The sequence below is a fragment of the Mya arenaria genome, chromosome 17, assembly GCF_026914265.1.
Source record: "Mya arenaria isolate MELC-2E11 chromosome 17, ASM2691426v1".
Classification (NCBI taxonomy): domain Eukaryota; kingdom Metazoa; phylum Mollusca; class Bivalvia; order Myida; family Myidae; genus Mya; species Mya arenaria.
The window spans coordinates 14,173,186-14,190,262 of NC_069138.1; the positions used below are offsets into that span (position 1 = coordinate 14,173,186).

General features: G+C 34.3%; 2 protein-coding genes across 7 annotated transcripts in view; one reads left to right on the top strand and one right to left on the bottom strand.

Moving 5' to 3' along the window:
- The window catches only part of LOC128223885 (glycosaminoglycan xylosylkinase-like), a 29,894-nt gene extending 20,866 nt beyond the window's left edge, over positions 1-9,028 (bottom strand). Inside the window, exons 1-2 of the mRNA XM_052933344.1 lie at positions 8,878-9,028; positions 6,346-6,751 (exon numbers count right to left, since the gene is read on the bottom strand). Of these exons, the coding sequence (XP_052789304.1) occupies positions 6,346-6,673 (328 nt within the window). The 5' untranslated portion in view covers positions 6,674-6,751; positions 8,878-9,028. The remainder of the gene's footprint in view (positions 1-6,345; positions 6,752-8,877) is intronic.
- The window catches only part of LOC128223884 (potassium channel subfamily T member 2-like), a 137,045-nt gene that overhangs the window by 8,038 nt on the left and 111,930 nt on the right, over positions 1-17,077 (top strand). For 5 of the 6 annotated variants that reach the window (XM_052933338.1, XM_052933340.1, XM_052933341.1 and 2 more), the window contains exon 3: positions 5,870-6,031. In XM_052933338.1, coding sequence (XP_052789298.1) covers positions 5,886-6,031 — 146 coding nt within the window. In that variant the 5' untranslated portion in view covers positions 5,870-5,885. Of the gene's footprint in view, positions 1-5,869; positions 6,032-9,249; positions 9,398-17,077 lie in introns of those variants that run through there. The other variant, XM_052933339.1, reaches the window with a different exon arrangement.

Sequence of the window (17,077 nt, forward strand, 5' to 3'; positions counted from 1 at the left end):
GCAGCACTCCATTGTGAATAAACACCTAAGTGTGACCTTGGCCTTAGAGTCAGGGACAAAGGTTTTGCACGCGACACGTCGTCTTTGAATGTCGAACACATGTGGCAAGTTATTTTAAAATCTGTCCATACAAGAGAAAGTTACATCCCGGACACGACAACCTATACCCTGTGTCCTTATATGCAGCATTCCATTGTGAATAAACACCTAAGTGTGACCTTGACCTTAGAGGTAGGGACACGGGTCTTGCACGGGACACGTCGTCTTGGTATGTCAAACACATGTGGCAAGTTATTTAAAAATCTGTCCATACAAGGGAAAGTAACAGCCCGGACACTACAACCTATACTCTATGTCCTTATATGCAGCATTCCATTGTGAATAAACACTAAGTGTGACCTTGACCTTAGAGGTAGGGACACGGGTCTTGCATGGGACACGTTGTCTTGGTATGTTGAACACATGTGGCAAGTTATTTTAAAATCTGTCCATACAAAAAAAAGTTATAGCCTGGACACGAGTTATTGAGCCGGTCGGACGGACAGACACTGTGATTTTAATACGCCCACCTTCGGGAGCATAAAAATATTCGTGACTAGCGAAACATGAAATTCTGCTTCAAGCCATTTCAAACGATCAATTATGGATGGCCTTGTCTGGTAACTATAAATGATGTAAGACCTGTCGAGGCAATTCCAAAACACATCCTTATTTGAAAACAGGTATTTTATAAATAATTCAACAATGACTTTTTACTGGGTTGTCATTATTTTCAACGAACATACAATTTCAGAAGGCATTTTATAAATAATTCAATGAAACTTTTTACTATAGCATTTTTACTTTCAACATAATTTTTTTTTTACTATTTTCAATGAAAAGTGAATCTTTACAAACTGATTTTCTGTTTCAATGGATTCACACCTAAACAATCAAAGATCCAAAACAGAGGTTCACAGAGTGTATGTATTGTGTACGTCAATGTACGTTTTTTTGTATTAGTCGAACAACAGACATTATTTGACAACAGTTATACCGTAGGCCTTGCTCTACATGTGCTAATAGCCTCTTGCAACACATGTACCAAGTTTCAGGTGAATATCTTGAGCAATTTTTGAGTTATGGCTAAGATGAAAGCAAGTGGATGTTGCTGCCGATGCTGACAACAACACCATGGCTATCACATTACCTTCCCCCCACCCCTGAAAAACAGTCAAGCACGAAATCCGCTATTTCAGACCAGTCAACATGAAATGAACTTTATTTGGCATGAAGAGTTCCATTTCACATTTCATGTCTGATTAACTTTTACAAAATCAATGGCAATTGTTCTGGAAAGCATTGATGTACAGCGAAAAGACTAAATTTTATTATTGTTTTAAATGGCTTATGGGGTTACAATTACAATAAACCAATAAAACAATACCCCTGGAGAGATAGAGAATCAATGCAAGCAACAATATGTCATTTTAATTTAATTTGCTGTCAAAATGTTTTACGACTTTCCTGCATGTGTCAATACAATAAAGGCTTTGAAATATTCATTGGAATGCATTTGCTTCAACATGAAATTTGCACAAAAGTTATTTTTACCACATCATGCAACATGATCCTATTTAATTGTTGGGAAACTGCTTATTTAAAATTATTTGAATTTCTTCAAACATGTTTTTGAGGCTTTGTTACTTGTGAAGTTATGTCAATTTGAACAAGTTTTATTAATAACTTAAGTATAAGACAAATATAAATGTAAACATTTCTATTGATATGTGTTTGATATGAATGCGAGTTTTTAAGAATGAATTTAATAAAGTTTGGGTTTTTTTCTTTAAAAAAAAGTTATGCTTGTACTTTGACGTACACAAAGCCATGAGTATCTTGTAAAATTTCATGGGACTTGCCTGCATTGCAAGATCTGACATGTTTCAAGATATGGAGAGGTCCTTTCATCTCTGACAAGGCCCTGGTTTTTAAGACACCATAGAGAACATAAAATGCCAAATTCTGGATCCTGCTCCAGAAAGTGATTGTGATAAAGACATAAATATTTCTCCTCGGAGGTTTATGGAAGCACAATGTCACACCACTGTTACAAGAATTCTGTAATCAAATCAAAAAAAGATAAGAGAATGATTACTTCTAACAAATTCCTAAAAGAACAGACAAAATTATTATACTGATCTTCTTTTCTAAATGACATTTTACACATGTATAACCATTTGTTACACATTTATATGGATTCATCAAGCGTCTTTCTCATATATAATCCAGTGTATATGACCCTATTCAGTATTGTCACATATGTGTAAATGATGTTATTTTTATATCTAAGGCCACACCAAATTGATATTTCGTTCCGCGGATTTACCGCTCCTATTTTTTTGAAAATGTAAAAAAAATTTTTTTATTTTTTTTGTGCGCCCGCACCTCCATTTTGATCGCCAAGCAGATTTTTTTCAGGTAATAATTTATTAAAGGCTAAAAATAATCAAGTATAATTTTTCTACGCTAGTTTTCGTGTTTTTGTAAAGGGAAGTTACCGATGCGTAGTGTTTTTATACTGTATATCGATCGGTTTAGCATGGGTTTCAATAAATTCAATCAAAATGGCGGCTTCCGGTATAAACAATGTGGCTCGAAGTTTGGAAATTAAATCTTATTTTTGACAATAAATATGTTTTAAGCATGCTTGAAGTCATTGTTGATCGTCTCATGCACTAAAGGATCATTATTTAAAGCAATCATTATGCAATAAAGCACGTGTATCTAAGACTGGTAGCGATTATATTGCGTAATTAGTGACTCGTTTTGAATGGAAATCGGACAGGTCAACTTAACTGGAACATGAGTCATTGTTTGGACCAAATTGATGTATCAAGCTCATTTTTGATCAAATTCTGACAAAACAACAGTTTTGAACAAATATCTTTTCACAAATAGCGATATAAACAATGGTCTGGATATACCTCAACATTAGTAAGCCTAAGTTTATCACCTTATATTTTGTTTTTATTTGCAGCATAATCCGGGATTGTAATGCCTTGTCAATTGTAACCACTGCCCCGCCCACCCCTCGCCCTTGTTCCAGGGGTATACCGGGGACAGCAGCGGCAATGGGCTGTGTTTTTACCTTTCAGGTGGCCCCGCAATGCCTAGTGAATGTGGTTTTGTCTTCATATTGAAAATAGTCGGGAATGGGCCTCACATAGATATTCGGGGTTGCGGGGCCATTTGGCAGGGATTTTACCAGCAGTGTGTCCCTGCAGGTCGGGTATTTTACCCTGGTTTTGAGAGACCGGAAGTCAGTCCCCGCTATTCCGGACATAAACAATTGGCTGGTGCATAAAAACATCTAAATAACCAAAAAAAAGTACTCTGAAAAATACCCTTGTTCTTTTTGTTTCAATAAGCACATGTCATTGCATTTCCTGTGATAATAAAAACAAAATTTAGTCTATGTTATATGGAGTCTGATGTTTGATGATGCCTGTGTAAGTGATCATTTTTTACAAATCCCAAATCAATCCTAAGTTATGTCTAAATACAGTTGCATATGTCGATGTTAAACTGATTCAGGTAGATTTATTTAAGTCGTTTCAAACTTTTTACTATAAGCAGGGTTATATATTATTATGAATGATCGTCATATTAAAGTACGTTTTAATTATATAAGAAATTAGATTTATCCATATAATGTTTGTACTAAACAGGGATGAATAAATAGTATGTATTCCGACATTTTCCCAATGTCCATTAGAGGTTCAGTTCAAGATGGCATTAAAATGGGTTTAAAGGCAATTATTTTGAACAATCTTTCATATTTATATTGAATATAAGGAAAAATATATTTTTCAATCTTCGCCCGCTTCTGATTTTATGAAAACCGCCAAAAAAAATTTTTTATTTTTTTTTCGCTCGCTCGCTCCAATTTTTTTTGGCAAAAATCCGAGGAACTAAACATTAATTTGGTGTGGCCTAATTGCCCAAAAATGCCTTTATCAGAAAATAATTATTGCCATTGAATATACATGTATGTTTTGTTTTTTTCTGTACCCAGAGTTATATATATTTGAAAATATAAATTACGTTTTATCTAAATTTATACCCAACAGTATCTCCTGTTCCAAAGGAGGAAGATAACATGTATAAACATGTAACACAAAAAAATATACACAAGTAACGCCATTTAGACATTTTCAAAATGAAACATAGTTCATTACAGACGGAACTAAAAGTTTTCTTGTTCTTTAATAATTATACATTATAACATTACAATGCTAGTCATTTGTAAATGTTTGAACAGTGACAGCAATGTCTGAATAACACAGAAGAAAGATTTCCCATACAAAAACATGAAGTAATAAATAAATAACAAGATTGTAATGAAAAAAAGTTGAGAGTTATTTGTGATGGAAATATACTTCAATCTTGTTGTTTTTTTCTTGTAAGTTAAGTAATATTCAACCAAAGCACAGTCATGAACATCTATTTAATTACTCTGTTGTACAAGTATATAATGAAATACCTGACAATTTAAGAGATATAACATCATATGAGTACAAAACAGTTGACAAGAGCTGATTGCTCAACTTGTCTTGCTGCTTCCTCAAAGGATTTGTTATCTAATTCAAACAAAAGCCGTCATAAGACAGCGCGCTCGACTACGCCGCTTTGACTTAGAATACAATAACGATGTAATAACACCAAGTTTGGTCTCTTTATGTCAAACCTAACTAAAATTATTCGATACATAAGGTGACTTTGATGCTGCCATCCCACCAGCCCGCCCAAACGATGACGCAAGTCATTCAAATAACTTGATTTCCCATTATGAAAATGTGGTTAAGAATATACAAATATTTCAAAGGAAATTAAAAAATAAATAAATAAATTCAAGGGCCATAATTTGTATTTAGGCTTAAAACGGAGTTATGTTTCTTGTTGTAAGATGGTCGTAAATAATTTTGAATTTTATTAAGTGCATTTAATGAACGGTATAGAATTTTTTTTATTAAAATCCCAACTTGCCCTTAACTTTTACTTGCCTAAAACTTTAACCTAAGTCAATCAGGGGCCATAACTTGTATTAAGGATATGGAGTTATGTAACCTCATTGGGTGATGGTTCTGAACAATTTTGTGAAGTATTAAGTCAATTGAATGAAGGGTATAGAAGTTATCAAACAATATCCCAACCTGCCCTAAAACTTTAACCTAAGTTCCATAGTCAATCAGGTGCCATAATTTGTATAAAAGATAATATGGAGTTATCTAACCCCATTATGTGATGGCTCTGAACATCTGTGTGAGGTATTAAGTCAATTGAATGAATGGTATTGGAGTTTTAAGTGAAAATCCCAACTTGCCCTAAAACTTTAACCTGCCCTAAAACTTTAACCTAAGTCAATCAGGGGCCATAACTTGTATTTAGGATAATATGGAGTTACCGGTATGTAACCTCATTGTGTGATGGTCCTGAATAACTGTGTGAAGTATTAAGTCAATTTGACAAAGGATATAGAAGTTATTAATAAATATTCTAACTTGCCCTAAAACTTTAACCTAAGTTCCATAGTCAATCAGGGGCCATAATCTGTGTAAAGAATAATATGGAGTTATCTAACCTCATCATGTGATGGCCCTGAACAACTGCGTGAAGTATTAAGTCAATTGAATGTAGGGTAATGGACTTCTAAGTGCAAATCCCAACTTGGCCTTAAACTTTAACCGGACGCCGACGCCAACGCTGGGGCGAGTAGTATAGCCCACCTATTCTTCGAACAGTCGAGCTAAAAAGGCCAATAATTTGTAGGTAACTTACTTCCTAGAATGAAACTTGTCTTATGATATAAATATGCTTTCTATTTCAGAAGGCATGAGGCTAAAATGAGCTCCAGTAGGCATTCATCTGGGGGCTACTCCCCAATCCCAACCAACAGCCAGAGATCCCAAGGACCAATATCAGAACTCAATGTATCCAAGGTTTCACAAATAAACGAGAGTGACAGCTTCCTCATTGAAAGGGATCCTGGGTAAGTAGTTAGTAACATTGTCTGTACACACTGATCATCCTTTATATATAGTTAATAAAATGCTCTCAGGCCATCAAAGCCCAGAATTGCAAGTTGCTTATTATCAATATTATTGATTATGTAATATCAGGTTAGTAGATAATTTATGTCAAAGCATAACAATTTAATATGATCTACTTGCCTACATTTCAAGGATAAACACAAAGAAAGTTAAAGGTTGCGTTTAACATTTACCTATGTTTTAAAGTTAATCTTATGCACATGCAAGTTTTCGCTCATGTATAACACTACCACTTAATGAATCACTAACTTACCAAGCTCTGGAGTCCTCTCTGGTATAATTGTCTGATTTGAGAGCCATTTTTCTGCAACTGACCATGGCGATTTGTTGAGTCTGCATCCCCAGTCAATTTTGTAGCGGGATGTCAAACTCTTCACCAGTTCTTCTCGAAACAGGGTAATATTCCTCCAATCTTTGCCTTGATAATTATTCTGTTCGGCCAAGAATGGGAGAAAACTTTCCAAATGCTGGTCACTAATTCCTGCCTTGTGGACAGGGTATAACTGTGCAATTCTGATTATCATACAAAGTAACAGTCCATGGACTGTCCTCAGAAGTGCAAGCCTTCCATTTATTCTCATCGTTGTACAAGACAGGCAACTCTGTATCTATCATTCCAACTCATAAAGTTTGAATTATCTCCCTTCAATAATATTCGTCTGAAAAGGTAAACATATCATATTTTTACCATATAATCAGAAGTCGAGGAAATCGGCTGATCAGAAAACCAGAAATTCCCCTTAAGTGTTTTTTACAATGCAATTAATTGCCTGGTTTGGCCAGAGGATGAATGTAGATTTTTTTTTAATTGTATGGATTTAGATAAACCTTTCTATTACATAACCATGGTTTTACATCATCCATAAACTACAGTCAAAACTCGTTGGCTCGATATCTCATGGCTCGATATCCTCGTTGGCTCGATCCAAATTAAAAGGACCGATTTTTATTTACTCTTTGTTCATATAAATTTCGATCGGATGGCTCGATATCTTGAGGGTCGATATTCCTTGACACTCGAAGTCGTTTTCGCGGTCCCAAACAAGAATTTCACACTTTGATTTGTTTGCTTGGGTCGATGTCCTTTTCGCGGGTTCAGTTAAGAATCTCACACCTTGATTTGTTTGATTGGCTTCATTTAGCACAAGGCGCTAATCGATTAAAATTGCTTGACTGATATTATAATTATTATCGAATTTAAATGGTTTAACATTTTGAATAAACATGCCATCACTTTAAGTCTGTCTCTAATTGCTATCCATCCCTAAATTACTATGCATTTTGAAATAACTTTTAAGCTATGTTTGTGTTATCCACTGTTTACAATTGCTTGTTTTCGCATAAATGTATTTTTATCATAAATAAAAAAAATAAAATGATTTTTTTTAATAATCGAATAAGTCATATTACGAAATTTAAGGTGCCTAACTATGCCCAATAAATACTCTTCCTTCTCTTGCGGAGATAGCGTAGCCAATAACAAACGAGGTAAATAAGACTTTATGTAACAAATGAAAAAATAACATTCTGTAAGCAATCCCGCTTGGCTCGATATTTTAGAAGCTCGAAGTACTTTGGCCGGTCCCTAGAATATTGAGCCATCGAGTTTCGACTATAAATATCCTTAGACAGGTTGTTTCTTTGTATTTTGCGAATTTGACCTATACCTTAACTTGGGAATTTTTGGTTGTTTAATGGCAAAATTACAAATTTCTTCATTAATAATTACTAAGGATATAATATACCTCATACTTCAATGAATTAATTTGCAACATAATATTCTCAGGCTCGGTTAACATCCTACAGAGATAAATCCCTTTGCTTTCAAATGGTCAATTGTTAATGCCAGCTGTACTTGATATTTGGCCAAGTAAAATATTTACTGAGAAGTCAAACAAAAAAGATGTTTGTTTCCACTTATCCCATCAACCCTATTTTATACTCCCAACTCTACACTTTTTTGTCCCATAGTGTATAAAAAAAATTCCGTAATGTCAGAAAAAAATTATTATGAGGGAACATGATAAAGATTGACTATTTTATATTTCAAACTTTCTACAATAGCAATATACTTTGATATACAATGTAGGAAGGTTTGGTACAGAATCCAGGTTCTCAAAAAAGGAAAAAAGTTATCCTTACGTACCTACCTTTTTATTTTATTTTAGATGCTAGTGGATAGTTAAAAGCATAACTAATAGTGAATAGTTTTTATCTATTGAATGCTTCAGCATAATCAAAGTTACAGGTAGTCGAAACTTGAAACTTTCATCTAATCCTTGACAACAGTAAACAGTTGGAAATTATAACATATTGAATACATATCAAATACATATATTGCTTCTGTGCTGGACACAAACTTTCGCCATTTTAATGGATGTTTTTTGAATTGGATATTGGTCTGAGAAGCATAAAAATAATGCAACCAGTCATCAGGTTAATTTTCTTTTGGAACAATTGGACTGTTGGAAGGTTGCCATAGCAACAAATCATAAAATAAATATTTCGAAGTACATTTGAATCATTTTGACTTTTACTATTAAATAATTATGCTGATTTGGTTCAGTTATCGTTTCGGCTTGGTCCAGCTGATAAATAACAATATTTAACTTGCTACATGGATATTTGTCCGAATTAGTTCACGCCCGGATACTACCGAGTTTTGAACAATTGAATATTAATAGTGTAATGATTGCTTCACGTAGCTCATGTTATTTATTCTTATGGTATACACGTTGTGATACACTTTTAATGTCTTTAACATACATCAATACCAAAGTTATACCTTCTAGTTGGTCGTTAATTGATGTGGAGTTAATGTAATTGAACTTTAATTGCGCACAATTCTGACTGTAGAATTACTGTACACGAAATACTTTCCGCGATGCACTTACAATGGGTTCTCTTTTTCTATATGATATCAAAATTGCATATAATTATACTGACAAGGTACATTATTTTAATTGCGTTATTGTAAAGGTTTCTTATGTGCTATAAGCTGTCTAATTAAATATGATATCTGCCAGTAATATTTCGTTCAAAACAACTTCTGTAAAAGTAGACTGCGTCGCTAAAATTATGTTAGGTGCTATTTATAAATATCAACAACCCCGTCTATCAATATAGCTGCTGATGCTGAGCTGAGATTAAAAATAGATCCCGGGAAAGTGTAAATGCCTATATAGTATGTTTACGGCGCGAGATATGGCTGAAAATGATGTTTATTCACATGTACCACCTCTGCCCCCTAGATTTCGGTTAAGGGACCTTTTACTTGGGGACACAGCTGACTCTGATTCTGACAGGTAAACTATTTTTGTAAGAGACATCAAGAATTAAAAGCAATTATAAAGAAATAGGTTACTGTACACAAGTGTACACTTGTACGTACAGTATTTGAATATTTCATCTGTTCTCTTAGTCTACTGTACAGTAATGTGAAATATTTTTAAAAGAAGAAGTGAAACATGTATCATGATGTATGCCATTACTGAGTTCAAAATTGTCAATATATTTTAGAAAGCCAATTTCTACCTTAGAAGTCTACATCTTTTCTACCTAAGAAGTCTACATATTCCCCATTTATTTTTTATATGTTTATTTTTAATATGTATCACATGTTAGTTAATTTTTCTGCCTATTTTTTTTACATCATGTGTTCTGACATCAATAAAAATATTTTCACTGGTTTCACTAGATTTAATTACAAATATGGCCCAAATTATTTACAAATAAGGCCCAAATTAAAAAAAATTGGTTGGTCATGACAAATATAATTATGTACATCGTATAATTATATGACCCAAATTGTGTTTGAGGTGACTAGATCAATGGTTATCTCTTGCAATAAAATTGTTTGCAATCTAGAAAAAAACAAAGAAATAAAACTAAGAGGCTAAATCCTCCCTTTATTATATGCAGATAACATGTGTTTTTAAGATGTACTTGGGACTCAACAGGGTGATTTGCAGTACACAGAAACTTAAAATTTGGCATTTCTCTGTATGCAGACTCTTAAATCATTTACACTCTTGTTATTTTAGGAATTCCAGTCTGGCTTAAAATTGTAGTAAAAATTCTTTTTGAAAATGTTTCTTATTGTTATACACAAATATTAATTCACAAACTACATGTACTATTATAAAGTATGTGTTGATGTATGATTTATTTGCATTCTTGCACATGGGATATTTAGATGGATAAAAACCTTGAATTCTTTATCTATCCCCTGCTCTCTCTTTGTTTGTTTTTTAAACTGTATGTGAAATTAAGAAAATATAGACTAGAATTCCTTGTACAATATATTTTCAGCTAAAAAGAAATGCTAGTTTAAAATGACAAATGACAGCCTATGTATGATAAACCAAACTAGTTGAATTGTTTCCTGAGCACAATCTCCTGGGAAGCCTTGCATGTCAAGGACATTGGCATAGCGAAAGCCAAATCTACATAAGTTTAAATATTTGAAGATATCTTAGATAATTTGAGAGATCTTCAAAAGAAGACCTCTTCGAATGATTCGAAGATGTCTCTTATGATTTGTTGCTATCATTATATAATTATTGATAGTAACCATTCAATTGATGCTCTCACTTAATATTTAAGTACAATCTACATTGATTATCTACAATGATTTTATAGAAATCAATTTAAAAGAGCTTTTAATGAGTGCAGCGAAATATTTATGTTGAAAAATGTGTTATTTTCTCAGATAAACAAATAAAAACAATTAGTAAAACATGCAAAACCATTTCAAAAATGACATCTTAGTGTGTCCCAGCCCTGAGTGCACTGATGTCTGATAGCAGATAGCAAAAAGTGCTAAAATTTCAAATATGGTGCCAGATACAAATCATATTGAAATGATAAATCACATACAAGGGCCACAAATATTAGCTGGGTGAAATACAGCTAATCCAGGACGCCGTCCTTATGTCTTCTACACTGGGGATTTTTGCCTTTAAATACAGTATCTATTGATCAGAATTTTTCTGGGTCATCATAAGGAAGTTGTTTTCAATTCTCTACGGAAATTGATGGAAATACAATTAATAAGCTTCCTTGGCATAATCATTCTTGGTCGCTAATATCGTGAGAAAAATCTCTCAATCATTTTCTCTCTGATTTTATGATTTGGTATTAAGTTGTATGTGGTTTTAAGTTCAACAAGGTTGCTATACAATGTTTAAATCATTTGTATTTTCAGTCAAAATGTCTCTTGTTCAGAAATAAATAATATTTTAAAAATTCATTTTATTTCTTCAATTGACAGTACTTCTTTCTCTTCTATCTGACAAGTTTTGAATTTCAGACAATATGAATTATGTTCTGTGATCTCATCAGCTAAGATATAATAAGACTTTTTTAGTTTGTGTTGGCAAGACAGCAGTTTCAAAGCTTATTCTGCACATAAAAGACGTGGGATTTGAGGTTTGTAAACAACAGTATTTAAGCCTATCAAAGCTTTTTTATCATCTGAAAATGGTGCCGAATTTCACCATTCACATTCCTAAAAAGAATTCTTTTTATTGCAAGATTTGGCCAAAATTCTGAATCCTAGGCATTTTCTATCATTATTTCTCAACTATTAACAACTAGTGCAGATATGATTGATCATCAAAGTACCGGATAAATTTGTTTTAGGCATTTTGATGTGATTTTCACAATTCTAAGGTACCTGGCCCCATTCACAGAAAGGTGCGAAAATAAGCCACTGATAATGTAGACATTATTGTATTTGTTTGTTACAATTGTCTTGGACTTCAGATAGATGGCAAGAAAACATTATTTTCAACACTTTGGTTGGAAATATCTGACATATTTTCTTCCTCTTGGTGGGAAGTTATTTATACAGGTACTCATGTGCACATGTTAAAGCTAAGAAATCCACAGCACAATGATAATTAAAGATGGCACCTACTGACATTATCGTTTTTAATATGTTATATCCTGGCCAAACAATACGTTCAGTGTCACAAGGATTAAAGGCACAGGTTGATTTATTTATTATATATATGACTTTAATATTAAAAACATAATCAACGTATGATTTTATCACAGATGTTAGCCAGTGACATTTCGGCAGTCTTTGCCTGTTTTACCAAGAATTGTCAAGTGTGTAGTAAAAAGTGTGGAAAAGCTCTCAAATTACTTTTATTCCCCCCCCCCCCCCCACACACACCCCCATTAGAGGGTATATTTTTATAATGGAAGTAATGGGACAGTACCCAGCAAAGGTTGATACAGGGTATGTGAGAACCTCTGTCCATCCGAATGACCGTGTGTCCGGCTCAACTTCTCATGTCCTGGCTGTTACTTTCTCTTGTATGGACAGATTTTAAAATAACTTGCCACAATTGTGAGGGCTTTTTCTATAATACCCATGTGTTCGACTATCGGACCTATTCCCAAAGCAAACTATATGATATTTTATCCAATCTTCAGAAAAAAATCCGAAACAAAAGTAAAACAAAAAAAAACAAAATATATATATATATAATTGAATATAAATTGAAATAATTGAATTCAGAAGTCATTGATTTTCATCACATCAGAGATCAGTATGAAATATTATCTGTCATGATTTATAGCAATAGATATAAATGTACACCCCAGGGCCGTCTCCGTGGCCTAGTGGTTAAGCGTTCGCCTACGGAGCGGGAGGTCGTGGGTTCGATCTTTGGCCGCATCATACCAAAAGACGTTAAAAATTGGTACAAGTAGCTCCCTTGCCTGGCACTCGGCATTTAAAGGGTAGTGCTTGGAAAAGTGGTGTACTCAGTACTGGTTTAACCCAGGAAAAATCTACCCGGTGCTTTACACCGAGCACGTAAAAGAACCAAGGGGTCTCTTCCAAAAAGAGCTAGGGTATCGCACCCGGACTTCCTTGTATCCCACCACTGTCTCTTCAGCGTGCTGTCCCTTCAGCAAAAACAAAGGACCCCGTTGGAAATAAGTGTTTGCACTTTCATGGGTTATCCTTGACCGCAAGGTCTAAAGAAATACATACATACATACATATAGGGAATGATATTTCAGCTGTTTTGGGTCTTTTAAAAGGGAAAAGAAACTAATGTTTAATAATTTCCTCTCATTCGAAGGAGACTAGAAAGCTTGTTCTTTTAACTGTTAAATTTCCCAATTTCGGCATTTTCCGGATGCAAATTTTTTCAAAATGTCTAGGGTCTTTTTCCCTATTGGGCAGAAAAAGCCCTGCATGTGTTCGGCATATAAAGAAGATGTGTTGCATGTAAGAACAGTGTTCCTACCTTTAAGGTCAAGGTCACTCTTAGTGTTTGAATACTATGGAATGCTGCATATAAGGACATAGAGTATAGGTGGTCGTGTCCAGTCCGTGTTATGTGTTTGACATACCAAGATGATGTGTTGCATGCAAGACCTGTGTCCCTACCTCTAAGGCCAAGGTCACACTTAGTTCTACTTGTTCATAAACATTGCCTTATCCTCACATTTCATTGCTATTTGCTTTCCTTTTTTATGAGCTGACATTGTTTAAAAAGGTCAATGTCACATTCGGGGGGATTCATAACATACAGTGACAGCATTTGTTTATATATTTGTTCCCTACAGTTATATAATGTCTGCTTGAACAAGATGTGTATTTTTGGATCCTATCTAATTTTCTCCCTAAAATGATGGTGTCCCGCCGGTGCACTTGACTAATGGAGGTCCAGGTTTTCCTCAATGATATTTGGTGTCCTCAGGATCCTGGTACATTGTTAGTGTTTAATGCTGAATAAAAACTTAATATGTTTATTGATGTGTGTCATTAAATTATTCAAACATCAATATCAATAACATCCAGAATAATAGAAGAGAGGGACGGCAAGATTTGCTTCCCATCATTGTTCCTATATGCTATTGCAGTACAAACTTATGTAAATGATGTCATTATATTAATGATGCTATTTCAACATAATAGAATCATGCGAATGGCTTCATCACTAGTTTTGCTTTCTATTGTTAAGGCCATTGGAACATAATAGAATCATGCGAATGGCGTCATCACTAGTTTTGCTTTCTATTGTTAAGGCCATTGGAACATAATAGAATCATGCGAATGGCTTCATCACTAGTTTTGCTTTCTATTGTTAAGGCCATTGGAACATAATAGAATCATGCGAATGGCTTCATCACTAGTTTTGCTTTCTATTGTTAAGGCCATTGGAACATAATAGAATCATGCGAATGGCTTCATCACTAGTTTTGCTTTCTATTGTTAAGGCCATTGGAACATAATAGAATCATGCGAATGGCGTCATCACTAGTTTTGCTTTCTATTGTTAAGGCCATTGGAACATAATAGAATCATGCGAATGGCTTCATCACTAGTTTTGCTTTCTATTGTTAAGGCCATTGGAACATAATAGAATCATGCGAATGGCTTCATCACTAGTTTTGCTTTCTATTGTTAAGGCCATTGGAACATAATAGAATCATGCGAATGGCGTCATCACTAGTTTTGCTTTCTATTGTTAAGGCCATTGGAACATAATAGAATCATGCGAATGATGTCATCACTAGTTTTGCTTTCTATTGTTAAGGCCATTGGAACATAATAGAATCATGTGAATGGCTTCATCACTAGTTTTGCTTTCTATTGTTAAGGCCATTGGAACATAATAGAATCATGTGAATGGCTTCATCACTAGTTTTGCTTTCTATTGTTAAGGCCATTGGAACATAATAGAATCATGCGAATGGCGTCATCACTAGTTTTGCTTTCTATTGTTAAGGCCATAGGAACATAATAGAATCATGTGAATGGCGTCATCACTAGTTTTGCTTTCTATTGTTAAGGCCATAGGAACATAATAGAATCATGCGAATGGCGTCATCACTAGTTTTGCTTTCTATTGTTAAGGCCATTGGAACATAATAGAATCATGCGAATGGCGTCATCACTAGTTTTGCTTTCTATTGTTAAGGCCATTGGAACATAATAGAATCATGCGAATGGCTTCATCACTAGTTTTGCTTTCTATTGTTAAGGCCATTGGAACATAATAGAATCATGCGAATGGCTTCATCACTAGTTTTGCTTTCTATTGTTAAGGCCATTGGAACATAATAGAATCATGCGAATGGCTTCATCACTAGTTTTGCTTTCTATTGTTAAGGCCATTGGAACATAATAGAATCATGCGAATGATGTCATCACTAGTTTTGCTTTCTATTGTTAAGGCCATTGGAACATAATAGAATCATGTGAATGGCTTCATCACTAGTTTTGCTTTCTATTGTTAAGGCCATTGGAACATAATAGAATCATGCGAATGGCGTCATCACTAGTTTTGCTTTCTATTGTTAAGGCCATTGGAACATAATAGAATCATGTGAATGGCGTCATCACTAGTTTTGCTTTCTATTGTTAAGGCCATAGGAACATAATAGAATCATGCGAATGGCGTCATCACTAGTTTTGCTTTCTATTGTTAAGGCCATTGGAACATAATAGAATCATGCGAATGGCGTCATCACTAGTTTTGCTTTCTATTGTTAAGGCCATTGGAACATAATAGAATCATGCGAATGGCTTCATCACTAGTTTTGCTTTCTATTGTTAAGGCCATTGGAACATAATAGAATCATGCGAATGGCTTCATCACTAGTTTTGCTTTCTATTGTTAAGGCCATTGGAACATAATAGAATCATGCGAATGGCGTCATCACTAGTTTTGCTTTCTATTGTTAAGGCCATTGGAACATAATAGAATCATGCGAATGGCGTCATCACTAGTTTTGCTTTCTATTGTTAAGGCCATAGGAACATAATAGAATCATGCGAATGGCTTCATCACTAGTTTTGCTTTCTATTGTTAAGGCCATAGGAACATAATAGAATCATGCGAATGGCGTCATCACTAGTTTTGCTTTCTATTGTTAAGGCCATTGGAACATAATAGAATCATGCGAATGGCTTCATCACTAGTTTTGCTTTCTATTGTTAAGGCCATTGGAACATAATAGAATCATGCGAATGGCTTCATCACTAGTTTTGCTTTCTATTGTTAAGGCCATTGGAACATAATAGAATCATGCGAATGATGTCATCACTAGTTTTGCTTTCTATTGTTAAGGCCATTGGAACATAATAGAATCATGCGAATGGCGTCATCACTAGTTTTGCTTTCTATTGTTAAGGCCATAGGAACATAATAGAATCATGTGAATGGCGTCATCACTAGTTTTGCTTTCTATTGTTAAGGCCATTGGAACATAATAGAATCATGCGAATGGCTTCATCACTAGTTTTGCTTTCTATTGTTAAGGCCATTGGAACATAATAGAATCATGCGAATGGCTTCATCACTAGTTTTGCTTTCTATTGTTAAGGCCATTGGAACATAATAGAATCATGCGAATGGCTTCATCACTAGTTTTGCTTTCTATTGTTAAGGCCATTGGAACATAATAGAATCATGCGAATGGCTTCATCACTAGTTTTGCTTTCTATTGTTAAGGCCATTGGAACATAATAGAATCATGCGAATGGCTTCATCACTAGTTTTGCTTTCTATTGTTAAGGCCATTGGAACATAATAGAATCATGCGAATGGCGTCATCACTAGTTTTGCTTTCTATTGTTAAGGCTATAGGAACATAATAGAATCATGCGAATGATGTCATCACTAGTTTTGCTTTCTATTGTTAAGGCCATAGGAACATAATAGAATCATGCGAATGGCTTCATCACTAGTTTTGCTTTCTATTGTTAAGGCCATAGGAACATAATAGAATCATGCGAATGGCGTCATCACTAGTTTTGCTTTCTATTGTTAAGGCCATTGGAACAGCTAGTTTTGCTTTCTATTGTTAAGGCCATTGGAACATAATAGAATCATGCGAATGATGTCATCACTAGTTTTGCTTTCTATTGTTAAGGCCATTTGAACATAATAGAATCATGCGAATGGCTTCATCACTAGTTTTGCTTTCTATTGTTAAGGCCATTGGAACATAAT